General features: G+C 39.0%; 2 protein-coding genes across 2 annotated transcripts; both read right to left on the bottom strand.

Moving 5' to 3' along the window:
- Positions 1–11229: 11229 nt before the first annotated feature.
- LOC144370779 (olfactory receptor 7E24-like) lies at positions 11230–11928 on the bottom strand. The gene has a single exon (XM_078031915.1). The coding sequence runs from the start codon at positions 11926–11928 to the stop codon at positions 11230–11232; it is 699 nt and encodes a 232-aa protein (XP_077888041.1).
- Positions 11929–17394: 5466 nt separating this feature from the next.
- LOC101973984 (olfactory receptor 7E24) lies at positions 17395–18540 on the bottom strand. The gene has a single exon (XM_013366083.4). The coding sequence runs from the start codon at positions 18431–18433 to the stop codon at positions 17537–17539; it is 897 nt and encodes a 298-aa protein (XP_013221537.2). The 5' UTR covers positions 18434–18540; the 3' UTR covers positions 17395–17536.
- Positions 18541–24036: the final 5496 nt, after the last annotated feature.

Below are 24036 nucleotides of genomic sequence, written 5' to 3' on the forward strand. Positions count from 1 at the left end.
TGTGGGGTCGGGCTTCAAATTCCTTAACAGGACACCCATAGCACAAGAGTTAATAACAAGAATCAACAAATGGGACTTACTTAAACTAAAAAGTTTTTTTCTCAGCAAGAGAAACAATAAGAGAGGTAAATAGGGAGCCTACATCCTGGGAACAAATTTTTATTCCTCACACTTCAGATAGAGCCCTAATTTCCAGAATATACAAAGAACTCAAAAAATTAGACAATAAGATAACAAATAACCCAATCAACAAATGGGTCAAGGACCTGAACAGACACTTCTCAGAGGAGGACATACAATCAATCAACAAGTACATGAAAAAATGCTCACCATCTCTAGCAGTCAGAGAAATGCAAATCAAAACTACCCTAAGATATCATCTCACTCCAGTAAGATTGGCAGCCACTATGAAGTCAAACAACAACAAGTGCTGGTGAGGATGTGGAGAAAAGGGTACACTTGTACATTGCTGGTGGGACTGCAAATTGGTGCAGCCAATTTGGAAAGCAGTATGGAGATTCCTGGGAAAGCTGGGAATGGAACCACCATTTGACCCTGCTATTGCCCTTCTTGGACTATTCCCTGAAGACCTTAAAAGAGCATACTATAGGGATACTGCCACATCAATGTTCATAGAAGCACAATTCACAATAGCTAGACTGTGGAACCAACCCAGATGCCCTTCAATAGGTGAATGGATAAAAAAATGTGGCATTTATACACCATGGAATATTACGCAGCACTAAAAAATGACAAAATCATGGAATTTACAGGGAAATGGTTGGCACTAGAGCAGATTATGCTTAGTAAAGCTAGCCAATCCCTAAAAAACAAATACCAAATTCTTCTTTGATATAATGAGAGCAACTATGAACAGAGCAGGAAGGAAGAGCAAGAAGAAAAGATTAACATTAAACAGAGACATGAGATGGGAGGGAAAGGGAGAGAAAAGGGAAATTGCATGGAAATGAAGGGGGACCCTCATTGCTATACAAAATTACATATAAGAGGTTGTGAGGGGAATGGGAAAATAAGGAGAGAAATGAATTACAGTAGATGGGGTAGAGAGAGAAGATGTGAGGGAAGGGGAGGGGGGATAGTAGGGGATAGGAAAGGTAGCAGAATACAACAATTACTAATAGGGCATTTTGTAAAAATGTGGATGTGTAACCGATGTGATTCTGCAATCTGCATTTGGGGTAAAATTGGGAGTTCATAACCCACTTCAGTCTAATGTATGAAATATTATATGTCAAGAGCTTTGTAATGTTGTGAACACCCAATAAAAAAATTAAAAAAAAAGCAAGACTCAACAATATGTTCATGGACAAAGACATTTTCAGGCTGAAGGTGAAAGGATGCGGGGAAAACTTATCACTCATATGGATTCTGTATACAAGCAGGGGTTTCATTTTTATCTCAGATAAAGTAGAGTTCAAACCAAAGTTATCAGAAGAAACAAAGGACATTTCATACTTCTTAAGGGAAGTATATATAAGCAGGACATAACAATTATAAACAGTTATGCCCCAAACTGTGGAACATCTATGCACATTAAACAGACTCTTCTCAATTTCAAGAGTCAAATAGAGTACAGCACAACAATACTGGGTGAATTTAACACACCTCTCTCACTGCTGGACAGATCTTCAAAACAAAAACTAAATAAGGAAACTATATAACTAAATAATACAATCAATAATTCTGACTTCACATTACATAATCCATCAACAAATGTATATGCTTTCTTCTCAGAATCAAAACTCTTTCTCTAAAATAGACCATATCTTATCCCACAAAGCAACTCTTAGTAAAAACAGAGAGAGAGAGAGAGAGAGAGAAAACACTACATTCTATCAGATCACAATGGAATGAAATAAGAAATCAATGATAAAATAAAAAATACAAGCTACAGTAACAAATGGAGACTAAATAATACACTATTGAATGATGAATGGATAGTAGAAGAAATCAAGGATGAAATAAAATTCTTACAAGTAAATGAGAACACTGACATATTATATCACAATCTCAGGGACATCATGAAGGCAGTAGTGAGAGGAAAGTTTATTGCATTGAGTGCATTCATTAAAAGAATAAAAAGTCAACAAATAAATAAATAAAACTACGTCTCAAAGCCCTAGGGGAAAAAAAGAAGAAGTAGAAGTCAACACCAACAGCAGTAGAAGACAGGTGATAATTAAAATCAGAGCTGAAATCAATGAAATCAAAACAATTGAAAAACTGACAAAAAAAAAGTTGGTTCTTTGAAAAAATAAATAAAATAAACAAACCCCTGGTCATTCTAACAAAAAGAAAGAGAGAAAACTCAAATTGCTAAAATACAACATGAAGAATAAAATATCAAAACTGACATGTCTGAAATACAAAAGATAATTAGAAACTATTTTGAAAATTTATATTCCAAGAAAATAGAAAATATCAAAGACATTAAAACATTTCTAGACATATGATCCACCCAAGTTCAAGTAATGAAATAAAAAATATCATCAAGAGCCTACCAACCAAAAAAAGCCAAGGACCAGATGGATTCATTTTTTTTTATAACAGTCACATTTGTAACATAGTTTTATTGTCTTGGTTAATTGTATTGTTAACCTACTGTAGAAGAAATTATTTAACATAGAACAGTGATTTCAAGTTTTCAACTTATTTTGAATATATATTTTTTGTTTTGGGTGGACACAATATCTTTTTTATTATTATTTTTTTATTTTTTATTGATTAAAAAAATAAATGACAGCAGAATGCATTGCAATTCTTATTACACATATATAAAACAATTTTTCATAACATTGGTTGTATGTAAAGTATATCGGCACCAATTCATATCTTCATACATGTACTTTGGATAATGATGGCCATCACATTCCACCATCCTTGCTAATCCCCTGACACCTCCCTTTCCCTCCCACCTCTCTGCCCTATCTAGAATTCTAGATAGGACCATATCTGCTTTGCAGACTCCTCAGTGCTCCATTAATGTCCTTGTTCCTCAGGCTCTAGATGAAGGGGTTCAGCATGGAGGTGACCACAGTGTACATCACTGAGGCCACTGCACCCTTTTTGGGAGAATGTGACACAGCTGAACCAATGTATTTGTCAATGCCTGTTCCATAAAATAAACAAACACAGCCAGGTGAGAGCCAGAGATGGAGAAGTCTTAGTACTTCCCTCCTAAGGATGGGATCTTCAGAATGGAGGACATAAAATTAGTAAAAGAAAAGGATCCTGGAGATGGAGAAAGGCCATATGTGGCAACAAAAAAAATACTTGAATATGTTATCAGAAAAGGTGTCAGAACAGTAAAGATTCAAAAGTTGAGAAGGATCACAGGGCTGGGAATGTGGCTCAAGCAGTAGCACGCTCGCCTGGCCTGCGTGGGGCCCGGGTTCGATCCTCAGCACCACATACAAAGATGTTGTGTTCGCCAAAAACTAAAGGAAATAAATATTTTTTTTAAAAAAAAAGGATCACAGAAGAAACTAGAAATTTCCACATCCTTGAAACTGGTAATTTGTAAGATCATCAAATTGTGCATCTGGGAGTCCAAAAGACTCAGAAAAAAAAAGACATCAAAATTGAGAAGCCACAGAGGTGAGAGTTTATTATAACTGGGTAATGCAGAGAGTGACAGATGGCCACAAACTGGTCATAGGCCATCAGAGTCAGAAGCATATAATTCATACATCCAAAAATGGCAAAAAGAGACATCTGCGTCAGGCAGCCCACATAGGAGACAACTTCCTTGTGAGTTTGAATGTTCACCAACAACTATGGGACAGTGATGGAGACGAAATCGACGTCAGTGAGGGACAGGCTGGAGAGGAAGAAGTACATGGGGGTGTGGAGGTGGGAGTCAGAGCTGATGGCCAGGATGATGAGCAGGTTCCCCAGCACTGTGACCAGGAACAGGGACAGGAACAGTCCAAATAGGAGGGGCTGCAGGTCTAGATCAACTGAGAGACCTATGGGGTGGAATTCTGGGATGCATGTTAGGTTTTGTACATCTTTATGTCTCAGACATCTTTTCAGAAAGCAATGAGAGTGAGAAAAAGACTACATCAGCAGGCCTCCCTGATTGTGTGCATTTGAATTCAAGTATGCACCACAAAGCTGCTCACACTAGACATCCACATACCCTCAACATAGTTCTCACTAGTGCAACACTCAGTTTTCCACATTATTTCACTACGGCTCTCTCCATCATTCACCCTCTTTCCATTCCCTATTTGAAGACATTAAACTGAGCAAAGTTAGAAGCCCAGGAGCAGAAGAGAGAAGTTCAAGAAGATAATAAAATATAGCCTATGGTTTAAAGGAAAACAGAGAATAAGAAATGACCTTTCTATTAAGAAAAAGCAATCTTCATAAAAGTTAATTAAGAACCAGGACAATTTACTTCATTTTTGTGTATGTAACAAAACAAACTTCTTTGACTTATTCTATTTAAGATACCATTGGGGCTCCATTCTCTGACAACTAAATTGAGGGTGATGGGTCGCTGTCAGAAAGCAGGTTATGAGCCAGTTCTCTTGAAAGGGTTTCATCATTCGTTGATTTTTCTCACTTCCCTCCTCTGTGAGTTTAAGATTGCTGTTCAAAAAGTATGTACTATGAAACAAATATTCTTGTCTTTGGCACAATTCAAATGTCAATATATATGATTGAATTAAATGCACATGATCAATAGTAACACTGACTATTGATGTGGCAAAAGTAGATGATATTAAAATTACAAATGATAGGAAATACTTTTGAATGGTTTAATTTTATACAGGCTTTTTTCTATTCATACAATATCTGGAAAACATCTTATATACAAAATAACACTTTGTGCTTTTTCTCCCTCTGACCTGTTAAAACTGCTTCAGGGTTTGGTGATCTCAGCTCATCAAGTTAAAAATATAAGATCCGAGCACCATGGGAAGCCCTAAAGCTCTCTCTTATTTCCAACCATCTTATTTCCACTTTATGGATATCTGGTCATTCCTTATGTGTGGATTTCAGCTCTCTGTCTTAAGCCACATGATGACAAATCTGGTTTGTTATATGTCAGTTCTCACTGTGCTTCAATTAGATAACAATTCATAAAAGGACAGTACAGGAACTAAGGTAAACACTTCTGAGGAATTTTCAAATTTTAAATATAGGAAAATAATTACCATAATAAGAAATTATGTTTTACCTTTCCAATTGTGTATCTAGTGGTTGTGTCTCATTTATTACTATATCCACTTGTGGATATTTTAGTATATCCACATAATGTGACATCAGATCAACACCAATTTAATCAACATGTCTGCATTTGAAGGTCAGGGGTCCTTTTTCACTAGAGTTGAAAACCAATGTCTAACAACATCCTGGCACATAGAACAGGCTCCATGAATATTACCTATTCTTATTGTCAATACCCACTACCTATATTAAAGCATAAGAATTTGATAATATTTGTCTCAGGACTAACCTTGGATAGAAATTGTACAATTATCTAAGAAACGTGAGTCTTAGTATTTCTTCCTGATTCCATTCTCCTGCAAACCTGTCTCCTAAACATACTTATTATTATTAATTGAAAAGGTGTAATTTTCTGTCAATGTTTTCTATGTCAGTATTCATTTACACATCCATCTAGTTTTTCATTAAAATCCATCTAAAGAACCTGTTGTCTGCAACACAATACCCATTGCCCCCCAAATCTACTAGTATAAAATCACATGAAGTCTTAATTCCATCTGTGAAGTACATTGGTGGACTTCAAAGTCTCTATTGGATGCAAAGTGTCACCTGAAGAATGGACATTGCTTAACTGGACAGTTTATTAGTATGGCAACCATTTCAAAATGCTTCTGCCTCTCTCCATGTCACTCAAATAAGAACTTCTGTATAAGATACTGACACAGTATAGGTGTTTGATTTTCAATGGAAAAAAATGCATGTCCAAATATACTATTGATGAGCTGCATTTATGTCACTATTACAAATAACTGTTACATTTACCTTAGTCTTACTATGTATCATCAAAACATTGAAACACTGCTGCACCCAGGCATATTCTCTACATGATAACACCTGAAAAATCTTGTCTTCTATAAAGGATAATATTTCCACTTGGCTCCAGTAGAGGAGATGGTGCCCTGGGCTGGGTCAGAAAGGCCACAGCTCAGTCCCACCACAAGGACATGCCATTGTGTGCACAGTGTGTGAATCCCTCCATCTCCCTCGCTCACTGCTTAATGAAAATAGGGAAAATCACACCCATCTCCAAAACACGGGGCGACAAAGACAAGGCAGGAAGGTAATAAATTTGGTCATTGTGATTTTAATTTTAAGAATTCCATGATTAGAGAAATACCAAAGTTAGGGAGGAAAGCTGTTTTCAGGTGATACTGTAACCTTGAAGGATGTGGAATTCTGATCTGTGCTTCAGATGAAGGCTCAAGCTGTAGGTGCCCCTTATGTTTCTGCTTCATTTCCTTTTAAACTCATGAAGATCTGTGTCATGATCCCATCCAAGTTGACTATTGTAAATGATATTACAAAATAATAAGGAAGTTCTGTAGCTGGGATAGGCACACAGAAATACACTTTAAAGTTGTCATTGTTTCCACAGGGCATGGCTTAAAGAATGAACATACAGACAGGAATCAATAACCCCATTAATTCAAATTGATTTTGGCCAATTAAGGTAAAGAGAATGGGGGAGGGGCAGGTCTCAATGCTCCACAGACTTGCTCTAGCTGCCTCCCTGTGCCAAGCAATCCAGCGTCACAGGAGTCAGAATAGAAGGAAGGAGATGTTCTCCCCCAGTACAGCGCACATGCATCTCCAGGATCTATTTAATCCTTACTCACTGAAGGGGTGTCAACTAGAAATCAACCCAGATGACAATGATGAATCCAGACACTAGTGACTTGCACAACTTCACAGACAGAGTAAGTGGGACTGGAAGACTCTGACCCATCCACTACATGTCTTCATTCTTTGCCACCTAACAGGAAGTTTTCAGATTAGGTCCAGAGGTCTTAACCACTGGCAAACCTCAGGTACATTTGTTAAACCTTTCCAGTTTCATGAATTAAATAAAAACCTGACCATAGGTTTGCTTTGAGTCTGAAAGAACTTTTTACAAGCATGGAGGAGCATGTAGTGAGCTCCAAGAAGGTTCTGGAGGAGGCCCAAGAGTCTGATCAGTGCTGAATTATTATCAACCTCCCCTACTGTGACCTCTCCTGTGATCTGTGGCTGTTCTTACATGATGTATGCAGTAGGCACCCCCCACTGCTCTGCCCTGTGGTCCCCAGGAATCCCAAATGGAAGAGCAACACTCTATCTGCAGTGACAGGGAAGATAAATGTCAGGTTGGCCTTCTGATGGGACAGCCTTTACCATGGTTCTCCTGTGATGTCCTAGGTTCATGGTCAGACAGCCCAGTACAAACAGGCTGCACCCTTCCCACCTAACAATCGAGTACATGTTACAAAAGTAAAACACATTTTTTCCCTTTTCTATATACTAATAATAGTGTGGACACATACAACAAAATGAGATGGTGCACATGAAATAAGACCAAACATCTGCTCAACACCTGAGCCTGGGAAACCTGGCACATCAGTTCATGATCTAGTCTCCTGTCATCCCCTTCATCATCCTTATCATCACTACCTAGTCCTTTCCGAGAGCTTAGGAAACACTTCTGAAGGACTCATTTTGTGCGGTTGTTGGTGAGATTTCTATGTGAATTAGAACCAGTGTAGGTGGAGAGCACAGTTTGAATAAGATTTCTCATCTCCCAACCTGAATCAAAAGCTTGAACCCCACAACCCCAAGTTGAAGCTGCATGTAGTGTCTTCCCTTCTGGGTACTCAGTGGTGAGTGTCCTCATGCTGAGGTAACACTACTTCCCCAGTCCTTCCCACATCCAAGGCCCCCTCTGCACTTACTGGGTCATGCTGCTTCCCTGCAGGGTCATGACCAAGAAGTGCTGATCCTGAGACCCTACCAAGTGTGGAGCCCAGGGAAGGAGCAACTGTGTCCAGAGGAGCAGATCATGTGCTCAGGAGCTTCCTGATTCAGACACCCCAGGAGGAGGCACAGCCATGCAGCTCACTGGACAAGAACTATCAATGGAAGGGCAGCCAGCACAGGCTGATTATGAACCATGATACGACCTTGGAAGATCAATACACGGAGCTCATAATTAAACTAATTTGTCCATGAAATCCCCATCTCCAAGGAGTTCCTATCACTAATGGGGAATACAAAGAAAATGTATGTCCACATGAGTTTTGGACCCTAACACTAATGAGGAGCTAAGCTGCATGTTCAATTTACTTCTTTCACTTCTACATGTTTAAATATACATATTTAACATCCATTCTTATTAGGATAAAATATAAATAACAAAAATTTGCTCTGGGAACCTGAATAAGTCTACCCTTAAATGGCATTTACTTAGTCATTATGATTTTTATGTTTTGTGGTTTTTTTAATTAACCATTCAGTCTTCAGTTATGTAGTGGGTCTAATGATCAACAAAACTGTCAAAGGACATTGTAGTCTTAGAACAATGTGAAACTCTCTAGAGTATCTCAGACCAAGTTCTAAGAGTCTCCTGTCACTTCCCTTTGTTCTTACTTTGGTTTTCCTAGGCTCATGGACACCTCTGCCATTGTTGAAGGTTGTAGATATTCACAAAGGGAGGTATGGGCCCTGTTTAAGGGAAACACAAACAGGAGCTGCTCAATCTTGTCTCTGACTCTGGAGGACATTCCTGAGTAGAATGAAGATACAGACAGGAGAGCACTCCTGTGTTCAAAGACCACTGAGCAAAGCCAACCTGTTTGTAGAGCAATGGCCTATTCAATATTTAATACATTTTCTAATATATATAATTAAAATATATAATATGATATATAATAGAAGATATATATATATATATATATATATATATATATATCTTCTATGCCTAAAATGGTGTAAGTTCTTGGGTATCAGAAAAGAAAGACAGTTGGTCATTCCACCCCAGATATACAGCATATACTTATATAAGGGGATTATGAAAATATAACATTATAGAAATATCAAAATAGTAAATTCATGTCAAAAACATTTCACTTGAATACTATGAAGTTTAGCCTTTCCATATGAATAATAACTATCTAACATTTTGTCCATATTTTGCACCTTCATCAAATATCAGTCACATAGGTAATACACATTTTCAGTTTAATGTGGATTCAATGACATTCTATCACCTATAAATCACCTTGGATGACATTGCTGAGTATCATAGACACTAACAACCTGCCAGGTATTCAGGAAAGAACCAGCTGAGACAACAGAAGCCAAAATTAAATTTTAACTCTCTGGTTCTGATGCACTAATCTCTTCACTGTTTTCCAAAAATCAGAGCTTTGTCAACAGAATTCAGAGTTCTTAGCTACAGGTACATATCGAATACATTCTTATTCCTTTCCAAGTAGTAATGAAATCCTGACTTGCTTTTGGTCTCCTATTTAAATTGAGTGAGCTGATTATCAGAAAGCAGGAGGATGTGGCACCTGCAAGCGTGTCCAAGAGAGGGGGATACAAGGAGGTCTGTCTTGCATTATCTGTGCCAACTTGACCTCAGATCTTTGTCTTATATCAGCCAATCTTCCATAGCTGGTGCAACTGATGCCATTGGCTTCTCTGTCCTGGAATCCACCAGAATCCCCACAGGGAAGTACACAGAAAAACAAGGTCCTCTCCTGGACTGACAAGACTGTAAGACACAAATGGATTGTGGAGGGGACAACCAGCCAGCACTGTCCTGCCAAGATGCCATGTGCCTCAAACCCACAGTGCATTTCAAACATAGCCTCAGTTAGTTGATATAAATAGCTAGAACAAGTTACTAAAAACTCTGATCCTCTCAATTCTGTGAAATAAAATATCATGGTCATGGCACTTATACCTTGGTGAAGATTTTCAGACAAATTTAAACAATCTGCAAATAGCTCACACTTCAGGCACTCAGGGATCTCTCATTGAAGGAACATATGTTTGTGTGCTGTCCTCATCCAGGTCCACCTCCTCCTCCTGACCTACATAGACATCTCTCAGTGCTGAGGACAGTGTGAAGAGCACATTCCCTCCATGAGGATGATAGTGTGTGGTAAGAAGGACCAGTGTGGGAGGAAAGGAAAACTGTAGTGACAATGCCGCCATGCTCACCACCTCTGTGGATGTCACACACATGCCCCTCTGGGAAGCCACACTGCATGTTGGTCCTTCCTCCATCCTCACCTCCCTCAGCAGTTACCTATTTACACTGGCTCAGGTGGTCATGACTAAGGAGAGAGGATTCCACATGACTGGTACCCAGTCACCTCTCACATCATCTTTAGGGCTGACATCTGTGCACACTCAGGTAGGGCCTCCTAAGAGACACAACCAAGGTGAAAAGAAACACAGAATAGGGCCCACCTGTCTGGACTCATCAATCTGAAATGCTGGAGACACAGGCTGCCCATTGACTATGGTGTGACCTTGGAGGCTCAAAGCATAGAACTCCTAGCTGGCCAATAGGTGAGCACATCACAAACTAAGGACTTCCTAACAGCAATGGTGGAAGAATAAGGGTAGAAAATGAACATCAACTGTTTATTTTCAGTAATTCTTTGTGAAAAAAGTCCATTTTCACTCTTGGATTCTTTAGTTTTCAAACATAGTAGCTTCCCAAGAACATTTTCATTATGGCATTTTAAAATTATAAATATTTGCCATTATTGTCATCATCAATAGCATAGTTTAATGGCATTAAATATAAACTTTGTTGTGATACAATAACCATCATCCTTCCCCAACATTCTGCATATTACCAATATAAATCCTTGTTCCCAGTAGGAAAACTTTCCAAAATTGCCAGCTAATATAGTGTGCATCATTCTACTATGGAACTCGATGGGAAATTAACACATAAGAAGCATATTGACAGGGCCAGTTATTTAGCTTTACTACATTTTCCCACACACATTGCAACCAGACTCCACAGGGGCAGCCACCTCTGCAGCCTCCTCAAGGCCCTTTTAATATCGTTGTTGCTCAGGCTGGAGATGAAGGGGTTCAGCATGGGGGTGACCACAGTGTACATCACAAAATCCACCACATCCTTCCTTGGAGAGTGTGATGCAGCTGAACCAAGGTACACTGCAATACCTGTTCCTAAAAATAAGCAAACACCTGCAGGTGAGAGCCACATGTGCAGAAGGCTTTGTACTTCCCTCCTAAAGAGGGGATTCTCAGAAGAGAGGACATAATTTTATAGTAAGAAAAAACGATTCCTGAGATGGGAAGAAGGCCATATTCAGCAGCAAGAAAATACTTGCCAATGTTATTAGAGTAGGTGGCAGTGCAGGAAAGATTCAGAAGTACAGAAGAGTCACAGAAGAAACTGGAAATTTCAACACTCTTGAAGCTGGTAAATTGTGCAGCTGAGAGTCCAAAAGACTCAGCAAAAAATGGCACCAAAATTAAGAAGCCACAGAAGCGAGAGTTCATAATGACTGCATAATGCAGGGGGTGACAGATGGCCACAAACCGGTCATAGGCCATCACAGTCAGAAGCATATAGTCAATACAGACAAGAATGGTAAATAGAGACATCTGTGTCAAGCATTCTACATAGGATATGATATCATTGTGAGTTTGAATGTTTACAATCATGTTTGGAATCCTGGTAGAAATGAAACCAATGTCAGCCAAGGACAGGTTGGAGAGGAAGAAGTACATGGGAGTGTGGAGGTGGGAGTCAGAGCAGACAGCCAAGATGATGAGCAGGTTTCCCAGGATGGTGACCAGGTACATGGACAGGAGTAGTACAAAGAGGATGGGCTGCAGGTCTGGATCCTCTGAGAAGCTCATGAGCAGGAATTCAGAGACACGGGTTAAATTTTGTGTTTGTATGTTTCTTGGACACCTTTTGAAAAGCAAAGAAAGTGTTTAAAAATACATAAAATAGGCACCCCTCATTCTGGAAACATTGAAATCAAGTTTGCACAGGAAGGTGCTCAAGTTTTAGGTCCACACACCTTCAACAATAATTCTCAATAGTGAATAAAACCATCTCCATCATCCACCCCTCTTTCCATACTCACTTGAGAGACATTGAACTGAGCAATGTTAGAAGTCCAGAAGCAAAGGAGGGAATAAATTCATGATCGCAATGAAATATTGCTTATCTTTAAGAAAAAAATAGGGAATAAGTAATGATCTTCCTCTAAAGGAAATTAAGTAGCAGTTTGATATACCTCCTTTGGTTCTAAGGCCTTTCAACAAAGTCCTTTGACAAGATATTTGAGACTGCATAGGGACTGCTTTTCCTGACAACTATATGTAGGTTGATGGATCATAACAAGAAAGCAGTATGGACCCATTTTTTACAAAGGGTTCTCATCATTCTCATTTGCCTCCTTTGTTCATTAAAGTTTTCTAATTAAAAATTAAGCAACATAAATAAAAACCCTATCCTTGTTGAACTTCAAATTTGGATAAACATGATTACATGAATAAAATTGCAGACCACAATGTGGCATTAGTGTGCACTGTACCTGTCAATGATTTTAAAATCATAGACTGTAAGAATCTCCTTGGAATAGTTTTATTTTATGCAGGTTTATTTTATCAACCCATACAATATCAGCAAAATATCTGTTATATAAAATGCCCCTTGATTTTTTTTTCATTTTCTTCATTCTGTACTCAATCTGGCTTGATAAAACTGGATCATAGTTTTTTTATCTCAAACCCTTAAGTACATTGTTGATGATCTAAACACTAAGTAAAGACTCAAAATTCCAAGTTTTATTTCCAATCTACTTATTTCTTCTTCATAGATTTTCTGGTCAGTCATTTCTGAAACATTGATTTCAATTCTCCTATTTAGGCTACATAAAGTACACTTAGGTTCATTATTTATCATTTCTCACTGTGACTGAATTAGATACAGTATGAAATAGAGTACAACAAGAAATAATGTAACAACAACTTGGAAACCTCATTTGTAAAAAGGAGGGTAGTAATTACCCACTTTGTATGGCTGTCATCAGAAAAATTTTTTAACAAATCTTTCAAGTGGCATAACTTGTAATTCTTCCTGTGCATATTTTAGGATATCTAACATAGTGATGTCATTACAACACTAATTGTATCAGCATATCCACATGTGAAGTTCTGAGAGGTCTTTTTTTATACCACAGCTGAAATCGACTATCTAACAATATCCTAGTGTGTAGAACATGCTCCGTGAATATTGCTTATTCTTATTATCCATAACATCATCACCTATATTAAAACATATGAATCTGACAATACTTCTTCCAGGACAAACATTGGCTAGAGATCTGAATTATTACATAGGAAATTTAAGTCTTAGTATCTCTGCCTTTTTCCATTCTCCTGCAAACCTGTCTCCCAGACACAGATATTGTCTTGAAGTGGTGATGTGTAAATTTTCTCTTGGTGTTTTCATGTCAGAATCATCTACTATGCAGTTTTCCTTTACCATGTCACCTTAAAAGTATTTAAAAATACTCATCTAAGTATTCTGCAAAACAATACCTATTGCCCATGAAATATGCAAGTCCGTTTACATTAACCTGAGAAGGTACTCTGTGAAGTACATTCACCTTCTGCAAAGTCTTTATCTGATGCAAAGTGTTATCTGTTGAAAGGACACAATCTTTTAATTGGATAGTTTATTAATTAGATAATCATTTCAAAACCCTCTGCCAATCTCCATGTCACTCAAATAAGAATATCCAACTCCAACCAATGTGTTGGTTGGGGCTAGGTGATCGATTTCCAATAGAAAAATGCATGTTCAAATTTGCTACTAATAACCTACATTTAAGCCCTTCAAGAATAGCCAGTATCACCCATATCTTCTAAATCCTAATATGTATCAGGAAAATGAAGCGTCACCCCAAGTAGTAATAATCTCTCCTTGATGAATCCTTAAGAAAATTTGTCAAATTCAGGAAATACTCTTTCCCTTGGATCCAGCAGAAGAGATCATGCTGGAGTCAGGAAGGTAGCATTTCAGACCCACATCCCACCTGCCAGTGTGTGCACAGTGTGCGAATCTCTCCTCTTCTCCCTGCTCACTGCTTAAGGGAAACACAGAAAATAACACCATCTCCAAAGGAATATTGGAAACTCACCAAATGTTTGGTCATTGTGATTTAATAAAAAAATTCCATGATTTGGGAAATATCAGCATTATGGAGGAAAGCCATGGTCAAGGGCACTGGAGGCTGGAATGAGGTGAAACTCTGACCTGTGCCTCAGTGAAAGGCTGCAGTGTTAAGTGCCCTTCAGCTTCTGCCTCCTTGCCTTTCTTCAAAACCATGCAAATCTCTGCTATGATTTCTGAAACTTTTTCTGCTGTGGATGATATTAAATGAAAATAAAGAGTCTCTACATCCAAAACATGGACACAGAGAGACAGTTTTAACTTGGGTCTATATCCATGGACACTGCTGAAAGGAAAGAAAGTACAGACAGGAGGCCACAATTTGCTAATCCAAATTCATTTTGGTCAATTTAGAAAAGAAATGGTGCTGGGGGTTCAATGCTGAACAGACTTATTCTGGATGCCTCCCTGTGCCAAGCAGGGCATAGGCCTCAGGGAGTCAGAAATAGAAAAAAAAAAGGAGACGTTTTTCCCAAATACCCAGCACACGTATCTGTAAGGTCAAAATTAAAATGCCCATCCAGAGATAGGAAAATGGTCATTTGGGGTCACTGGATATATTTTTGAGTGGCATGAAGATTAACCTAGTCAGGACTAACACTATCAATGATATCCAGATTTTACTAATGAATCATAATAAATATATACCTCAGTGACATTCATTTGGTTATAAGTTATTTTTTAACTAAGCATTCAGTAATTAAAGAAATAGTGTATCTACTTCTTAAAATGATGGTCAAAGGACTCTACAGCATTAAAATGATGTGAAATTCAAAACCTTGTCTCAGGCCAGGCTCTAAGGGTCTACTGTCACTTCCCTTTGTTCCTACTTTGCTTTTTCAAAGCTAATAATCATCTCTGCCATTGTTTGGAGGTAACTCTATCTAATTTGGTTTTTCCCATATTTTATTCTATGATCCCATATTAACTACATAGATAGAACAGGTTTTCTGTTTAATCTGGATTCGTTGTCATTGTATCAACAAGAAATCACCTTGGATGACATTATTGAGTCTCAGAGATGCTAACAACCTGCCCTTTGTTGAAGAAAGAATGAACCTAGCCAACAGCAGAAAAAATTAAATTGTAAATCTGTGGTTGGTTGCATTAAACTTTTTGACTTTTTTCCAAAATTAGAATATTTTAACTGGGATCCAGGGGTCTTAGCTTGAGGTACATATCTGGTACATTCTTAACCCTTTTCAAATTCCTGAGTAGTAATGCAGTCTAGACCAGCTTTGCTCTTCATCTGATGAAGACGGCTTATTAGCAGAATGCAGGAGGATGTGGTAGCTGCAAGGATATCCTGGAGTGGGGGACACAGGGAGATCTTTGCTGGAATATTTGTGCCCATTTGATCTTAGATGTTTGTGCTCATCTCAGCCATTCTTCCTGAATTGGTGCTGATACAGCCACAAAGAGATCCTTCACCATAATTGTAACATAAGCTTCTTCAGGGCCAACATCATAATTAAGCTTTTTGACAGCATGATTTTGCAAAGAGTTTCAACAGGATTTTACAGGAGATCTGCAGAGAGCATATTCTTGTTTGAAGCTTCCTCTTTCTAAAAACAAGGTTTGCTGACAAAGGCTGTAATAGACTCTGTCTCAACAGACATTTGTATAAAAGGTAATATTTTGTTTTCTTTGGTAAAACTTGTGAAACTTCTGTCAAGACTAAGACTATGGGACAAAGAGTACCTGCCATGTAACCAACCACTATTATGAATCTCTGCCCCCAACTGTGTATAAATCACAAGTAATTTTCAGATCCAGAGTCCAGAGATTTTTTAGTCATTAGACTCTTGGGACCACTGCAACTTAAATAAACCTGCTTCCTAAAAATACCTTGGGTGTCCAGCCTGATCTGTCCTACATCAGAGCAACTGATGCCACCGACTACTCTGTCCTGGGATCTACCAGAAATCCCAAAGGGAAGTGCACAGGAAAGGGATTGCATCCTACACAGATAGCAAGGTGAAACAGGGTTGCTTGTGGAGGGGACAACCTGTCAGCACTGTCCTGCCAAGATGCCATATGCCTCAAAGCCACAGTGTACTTCAAACATGGCTTCAGCTATTTGACTGAACACCCAGAACAAGTTACTAAAATCTGTGATCTTTTCCAATATGTCAAATATAATAATGTGGCAATTATACCTTGATAAAAATTAGGCAGACAAATGTAAACACCCTACACATACCACACACTTCAGCACCTGCCACCCAGCACTCTCTCAATAAAGGATCATATGTTGGTGTGCGGTCCTCATCCAGATCCACCTCCTCCTCCTCACCTACATAGACATCTCTCAGTGCTGAGGACAGTGTGAAGAGCACATTCCCTCCATGTGGATGACAGTGTGGGATAAGAAGGATCAGTGTGGGAGGAAAGGAAAACTGTAGTGACATTGCCGCCATGCTGACCACCACCGTGGATGTCACACACATGCCTCGACTCTCAGTCCCCATGATTGACACTGTGCAGTGCTCTCCCCTCTGGGCAGCCACACTGCATGTTGGTCCTTCCTCCACCCTCACCTCCCTCAGCAGTTACCTATTTACACGGGCTCAGGTGGTTGTGACTAAGGAGAGTGGATTCCACATGGCTGGTACCCAGGGGCCTCCCACCTCATCTTTAGGGCTGACATCTGTGCATACTCAGGTAGGGGCTTCCTAAGACACAACCAGGTGAGAAGAAACACAGGATGCAGCCCACCTGACTGGAGCCATCAAGCTGAAAGGCTGGAGGCACAGGCTGCACATTGACTAAGGTGTGACCTTGGAAGCTCAATGCATAGAAGTCCTGACTGGCCAATAGGTGAGCATATTACAGACTCTACAAACTTGCTAATATTAATGGTGGAAGAAAAATGTTAGAAAATTAACATTAATTAAGGTTTTGCACCAACTTTTAGCAAAAATGAAGTTTATCTACACTACTGATTTTTAATTGGTTTTTTAAATAATAGTTTCTTATGTCCACTTTCATTATAGTAAATTTAAATTACAAAAAAATTGACATTATTACCATTGTCAGTTGCATCTTAGTGGCATCAAATATAGACATAGTTGTTCAACAATCACTATCATGTACTCCAACATTCTTTATCTAACCAAAGTGAAACCATGTCCCCAATGTGAAAAGAACCAAACATCCCTTCTCAACATGAGTTCCAACCACTGTACTATAAAACGTGGTGAGAAATTAGCATAAGGGGCATATTGACAGGACCAGGTATTTAGCTTTGCTGCATTTTCAAACATGCGTTGCAACCAGTCACCATGGGTACTGAGATTTGCTGTGCAGTCTCCTCAGGGCACTCTTAATATCCCTGTTCCTCAGGCTGTAGATGAAGGGATTCAGCATGGGAGTGACCACAGTGTACATCAGAGAGGCCACTGCACCCTTTCTAGGAGAATGTGATACAGATGATCCAAAGTACACTCCAAAGGCTGTTCCTAAAAATAAGCAAACAACTGCCAGGTGAGACCCACAGGTGGAGAAGGCTTTGTATTTCCCACCTGAGGATGGGATCCTCAGAATGGAGGAAATAATTTTGTAGTAAGAGAAAAAGATCCCTGCAATGGGGAAAAGGCCATAGATGACAATAAGAATGTATTTGACAATGATATTAGAGTAGATGTCCGAACAGGAAAGATTCAGAAGTTGAGAAGGATCACAAAAGAAACTAGAAATTTCCACATTCTTGAAGCTGGTAATTTTTAAGATCATTAAATTGTGCAACTGGAAGTCCAAAAGACTCAGCAAAAATGACACCAAAACTAAGAAGCCACAGAGGCGAGGATTCATAATGACTGGATAATGTAGGGGGTGACAGATGGCCACAAACCGGTCATAGGCCATCACAGTCAGAAGCATATAATCCATACAGACAAAAATAGCAAAAAAGATCATCTGTGTCAGACAGCCTGCATAGGAGATGACATCATTGTGAGTCTGAATATTTACAATCATGTTAGGGACTGTGGTGGAGATGAAACCAATGTCAGCCAAGGACAGGTTGGAGAGGAAGAAGTACATGGGGGTGTGGAGGTGGGAGTCAGAGCTGACAACCAGAATGATGAGCAGGTTCCCAAGCACTGTGACCAGGTACATGGACAGGAACAGTCCAAAGAGGATGGGTTGCAGGTCTGCATCCTCTGAGAAGCTCATGAGTAGAAATGCAGAGACACGGGTTAAATTTTGTGCTTGTATGTTGCTTGGACATCTTTTGGAAAGCAAAGAAGGTGTTAAAAAAGAAAAAGAAATACATTAAACAGACACCCCTCATCTGGAAACATTTGAATCCAACTATGCACAAGTAAGATGCTCACATATGAGGTCCACATACCTTCAACAATAATTCTCAATAGTGAATTGCCTGATCTCTACATACACTTTCATTATTACTTTCTCCATCATTCACCCATCTTTCCATACACACTTTTGAGACATTAAACTGAGCAATGTTAGAAGTCCAGGAGAATAGGAGATAAGGAGTTCATGATCACAATAAAATTCAGCTTACTCTTTAAAGAAAAATTAGGGAATAAATAATGACCTTCCTATAAAGGAAATTAAGAGACAATTTGATACACCTCATTTTTCTCTCAGGACTTTAGTCAAAGTCTGTTGACAAGATATTTAAGACTGTGTAAGAACAGCATGTCCAGACAACTAGATCAATGATGATGGATCAAAACCAGAAAGCTGTATGTGCCCATTTTCTGTAAGGGTTCTCATCATTCTTTGATCTTTTCATTTGCCACTTGTATGGATTTAAGTTTTCTCTTTAAAAATTATGTAACATAAAATAAAATCCTTGTTTTGGTAAACTTCAAATTTTGATAAGTATGATTTAGTCAGTGCACATAATCAATCATAGCATTGACCACAAATGTGGCATTAGTGTATAATGTACCTGTCAATGATTTTTAAATCATAGACTTTAAAAATCTCCTTTGAATCACTTTATTATGTGCAGGTTTATTGCATCAACACATATAATAAAAGCTAAATGTCTGTTATAGGAAATAGCCCTTAACTCTTTCTTTTTCTTGATTCTGAATGCCATCTGGCCTGATAAAACTGCTTCATGGTTTTGTGATCTCAACCCATCAAGTTCATATTTTATGATCTAAGCACCAAGGAAAGTCCTGAAGCTCTGGTTTAATTTCCATACTTTTTCTTCTTCATGGGTTTTCTGGTCAGTCATTGGTAACACATTCATTTCAATTATATTATTTATATAATAATAAAATAACATGTGTTCATTATTTATCATTACTCTTTGTGATTGAACTGCAGATAGTACAAAGTACAGCATAACAAGAAATAATGTAACAACTTCTTGGAAATTTTATCATTTGTAAAATGAGGTAATATTTACCTACCTTACATGGTTATCATCAGGATTTTTTTAACAAATCTTTCTCATTGCATAACTTGTACTTCTCTCGCATTATTTAATCTACTTGTACATATTTTAGAATATCCATACTCAGTGATGTCAGACCAACACCAATTTTAGCAGCATATCCACACGTAAAGTTATTTTCTTATACCACACCTGAAATCCAATGTCTAACAATATCCTGGCATGTGGACATGCTCCATGAATATTACCTACCCTTATTGTCCATAATACCCCTTACCTGTATTGAAACTTCAATCTGATAATACTTGTGGGAGAACTAACATTGGAGAGACGTCTGAATCATTACCTTAGAAATTTGAGTCTTAGAATCTCTGCTTTTTTCCATTATCTCGAAAACCTGTCTCCCAGACACACCTACTGTCTTGAAGTGGTGAGCTATGATTTTCTGTTGCTGTTTTCATGTCATAATCATCTACCATACGGTTTTCCTTTACAAAACTGCCTTATGACTGCTTTGAGATTGAGAAGGCTGTTTTCAAGCATGGAGGAGGTTCTGGAGGGGGGCCCAAGAGCATGATCTGTGCTGAATGATCATCAGCCTCCTCTACTGTGACCTCTCCTGTGACCTGTGGCTGTTCCTCCATAGTGCATGCAACAGGCACCACCACTGATCTGCCCTGTGATCACCGGAATCCCACGAGAAAGAGCACAGTGGGAACGGCTCTTTCTGCAGTGACAGAGAAGAGGAATGGCTGGGTGGCTTGCTGATGGACAGCCTGCCAGGATTCTGTGATACCCTGTGTCCATGGTCAGACAGCCCAATGCAAACAAGGCTTCACTCCTATCTAACAAATGAGTACAAGTTACATAATTGTAATGCACTTTTTCATTTTGTATACTATAGTAATAACGTGGACATATATAACAAAGGTGAGAAGGTGCACATGAAATGACACAGAGCACCTTGCTCAGCTCCTGAGCCTGGGATGCCCTGCACCTCAGTTCTTGGTGCTCTGGCTTCTGTCATCCTCATCATCATCCTTACATCATCAACTTTAGTCCTTTTCTAAACCTCAGAAAACACTCTTGAAGGACCCATTTTGTACTGTTGTGGGTGAGATTTCTGTGTGAATTAGAACGAGTGTGGATGGAGAGCACATTTTGAATTTCTGATCTCCCCACCTGAAACAAAAGCTTGAACCCTACAGTGTCCAAGGTTGAAGCTGCACGCTGGTGTCCTCCCACCTGGCGACTCTGTGGTGTTTGTCCCTGTGCTGAGGTATCACTACTTCCCCAGTCCTTCCCACATCCAAGGCCCCCTCTGCACTTACTGGATTATGCTGCTTCCCTGCAGGGTCATGACCAAGAAGTGCTGATCCTGAGACCCTACCAAGTGTGGAGCCCAGGGAAGGAGCAACTGTGTCCACAGAACAGATCGTGTGTTCAGGAGCTTCCTGATGCAGACACCCCAGGAGAAGAGACGGCTACACAGGTCACTGGATGATGCCATCAACTGAAGGACTACAAGCACAGGCTGAGTGAAGACCATTATATGACCTTGGAAGATCAATACAGAAATTATAATTAGACTAATTGGTCTATGAAATCCCCATCTCCAGGGATTTCCGATCATTAATGAGGAAGACAAAGGAAAATGAATGCTCATATAAGTTTCTGGCCCTAACTCTAATTAGGAAGAAGTTTATATATTCTATTTTCTTTTATTTCTTTGCTTTTTAAGATATATCTGTGATTAATGCCATTTTATTGGGGTACAATATAAATACAAAAAAATTACCATTTGCACCACATTAAGTACATATTTTAGTGACATTAATTGCATTCACATTGCTGTGCCATGATCATTAGCATTCGAATCCAGAAATTTTCCATCTTCTAAAATTTAGCTGTGTACCCAGGTGAAAAAACTCACCATTCCTCCCACCCCAAGCCATTGACCACCACTCTTCTGTGAAGCAGGATGAGAGTCATTCAAACAAAAAGCAAATGCTCAGGGAAGGGGCATTTCCATGACTGGATTTAATTATGTTGTATTTTCCAGCCTGCATTACCATCAGGTGACTCAGATCCTGAGAATGCTAGCAGCCTCCTCAATGGTGGAGTAATGACTCTGTTCCTCTGGCTTAACTGAAGTATTCTGCATACAGGTGCCTACTGTACAACCATGGAGACCAGCACAACTTTTCTACACTCCAAAGGTGCTTTAATTTGCCCCATTTTATACTTCCAAGTCATGGTAATGGGGAACAAACATTTTCTGTTTAATTTGTATTCAATGCAACTGTATGAGTAGAATCCACCTCAGTTGCTGGTTCTCAGTGACACTAACAACCTGCCCTGTGTTCAAGAAATGATAGGTAGATCTAGCAGCACTGATGCTAAATTGTGAATCTCTGGCCTGATGAATGAATCTTTTTAATGGTTTCCTAATATTAGGAACATTCTAAGCAGAGCTCCAGAGGCCTCAACTGCAGACACATCTCAGGTACACTCTGACCACTCATTAGTTTCCTGAATCATAATAAAATCCAAGCATGACTCTGGGTCTTCTTTTTATGTTGAGTGGGCTCATTGTAAGAATGTAGAGGATGTGGGCAGTTCCAGGGATACCCTGTGGGGGAGGTCTGTGCCCAGCTATTCTTACCTATTTTTTCAGTGAATTTTTCCTCTTTGAGCCATTCACCCATGTGCCCTGTGTTTCAACTCCACAGTGCAATTCAAATGTAGTTGCAGTAATTCAACCTAAAAACCTAGCATGAGTTACACAAAAAATACTGTGCCCCATTTTTGTAAAGTAAAATAAAGTGCCATGTAGACATTAGGGAAAACCTTGCAGATGAATTCAGATAATCTGCATGGAACACTGTTCAACACCTTGCACTCAGGAATCTCTTACAAGAAATTCATGATGTTATTTATGGTTGATCTCCTCATCCTCATCACCTTCATACACCCGTATAATGCTTAGGAGAAGTATAAATGGAGTGTATTTACTCACTTTGTGGAGGAAACTCTATGGGAAATAGAATCATCAAGGCAGGAAAAGAAACGCTTTGCATGAGTCTCCCATGTGGCTACTCAAACATCATGTTCATCACTGTGAGGAGGAGGTAATGCTTAGGACATTCCCTCTTCCAATCTTCATGTCCCACAGAACTTACTGGTTTGCCCTGTGTATCTGGCAGGTCATTACCCAGGAGAGCAGCCCCAACACACCTCCCTAGCAGGAGTACCATGGCCCCATTCAGGATGAATGTCGATGCAGTTTTGGATAGCAGGTTCTTGATGCAAATAATCATTTGCAGAAAATAGATGAAATGTGAGAATATTATGTTAAGCAAAGTAAGTCAAATTCAGAAGGTCAAGGGTCACATACTTTCTTTCATTTGTGGAAGATAGAGAGGAAAAATAAAAGTGGGGCATTATTGCATGAAAAGCAAAGGGAGGTCAGTAGAGCAGAGGAAATGAACCAAGGGGTGGAAGAGGGGAGAAGATTGGGGGAGTGCTGGGGAGTGACATCACCAAATTCTGTTGTTATATTGTGTGCATGTACAAAAATGTAACAATAGATGCCAACACTGCATACAATTAAAATGCACCAATAAAAATGTAAAAGAAAAAACTACAGAAATCTACTTCATAATCAAAAACTTATGATCACTGTTCTTGACAACTAAATCTTGTAGAAATTTTAATGACTTCATATAAAATTTCAGTTCTTGGCATCTCTGCCTGACACTATTCTCCTGCACATCTCTGCCCTAAAAGCAACTACTCTCAGAAATTTTAAGGGTGGATTTTCCTGTCATTGTTTCCATGTCTGCATTTATTTATGTATACATAAATAGTTTTCTTAAGCACATGCCTAAAGAGTACCTAAATCTCACCTAGGGAATCTACAACAAAATACGTATTGCCCTGCAATGTGCTGATTTGTTTCAACATGTAGTTTAAATTTTCCCTAAAAAGGCACATATATCTACTTTGAAGACTTTAAACTGCTATGCAACATTAACTGAGAGACAAACATTACTAGTTTTTTTAGTTCATTATTACAATAAACATTGCAAAATCCTTGTGCACTGACTCATAGCATATAAGTGAGATTTCATATAATATGTGGATACACAAGAATTGTATGACCTCTGTGTTAATCACCTTTCTGTTACTGTGACAAAATGCCAAAGAAAAATCACATAAAGGAGGAAAAGCTTATTTTGACTCATACCTTCAGAGATTTCAGTCCATTGTCAGCTGGCTCCATTGCTTGGAGCTGGAGGTGAGGCAGAGCATCATAGAAGAAGGGAATGGCAGGGGAAAGCTGCTCACCTCATACCAGCCAGGAAGAAGAGACAGAGGAAGGGGGGAGGCAGGAAGA

Source organism: Ictidomys tridecemlineatus, chromosome 2 (genome assembly GCF_052094955.1).
Source record: "Ictidomys tridecemlineatus isolate mIctTri1 chromosome 2, mIctTri1.hap1, whole genome shotgun sequence".
NCBI lineage: Eukaryota > Metazoa > Chordata > Mammalia > Rodentia > Sciuridae > Ictidomys > Ictidomys tridecemlineatus.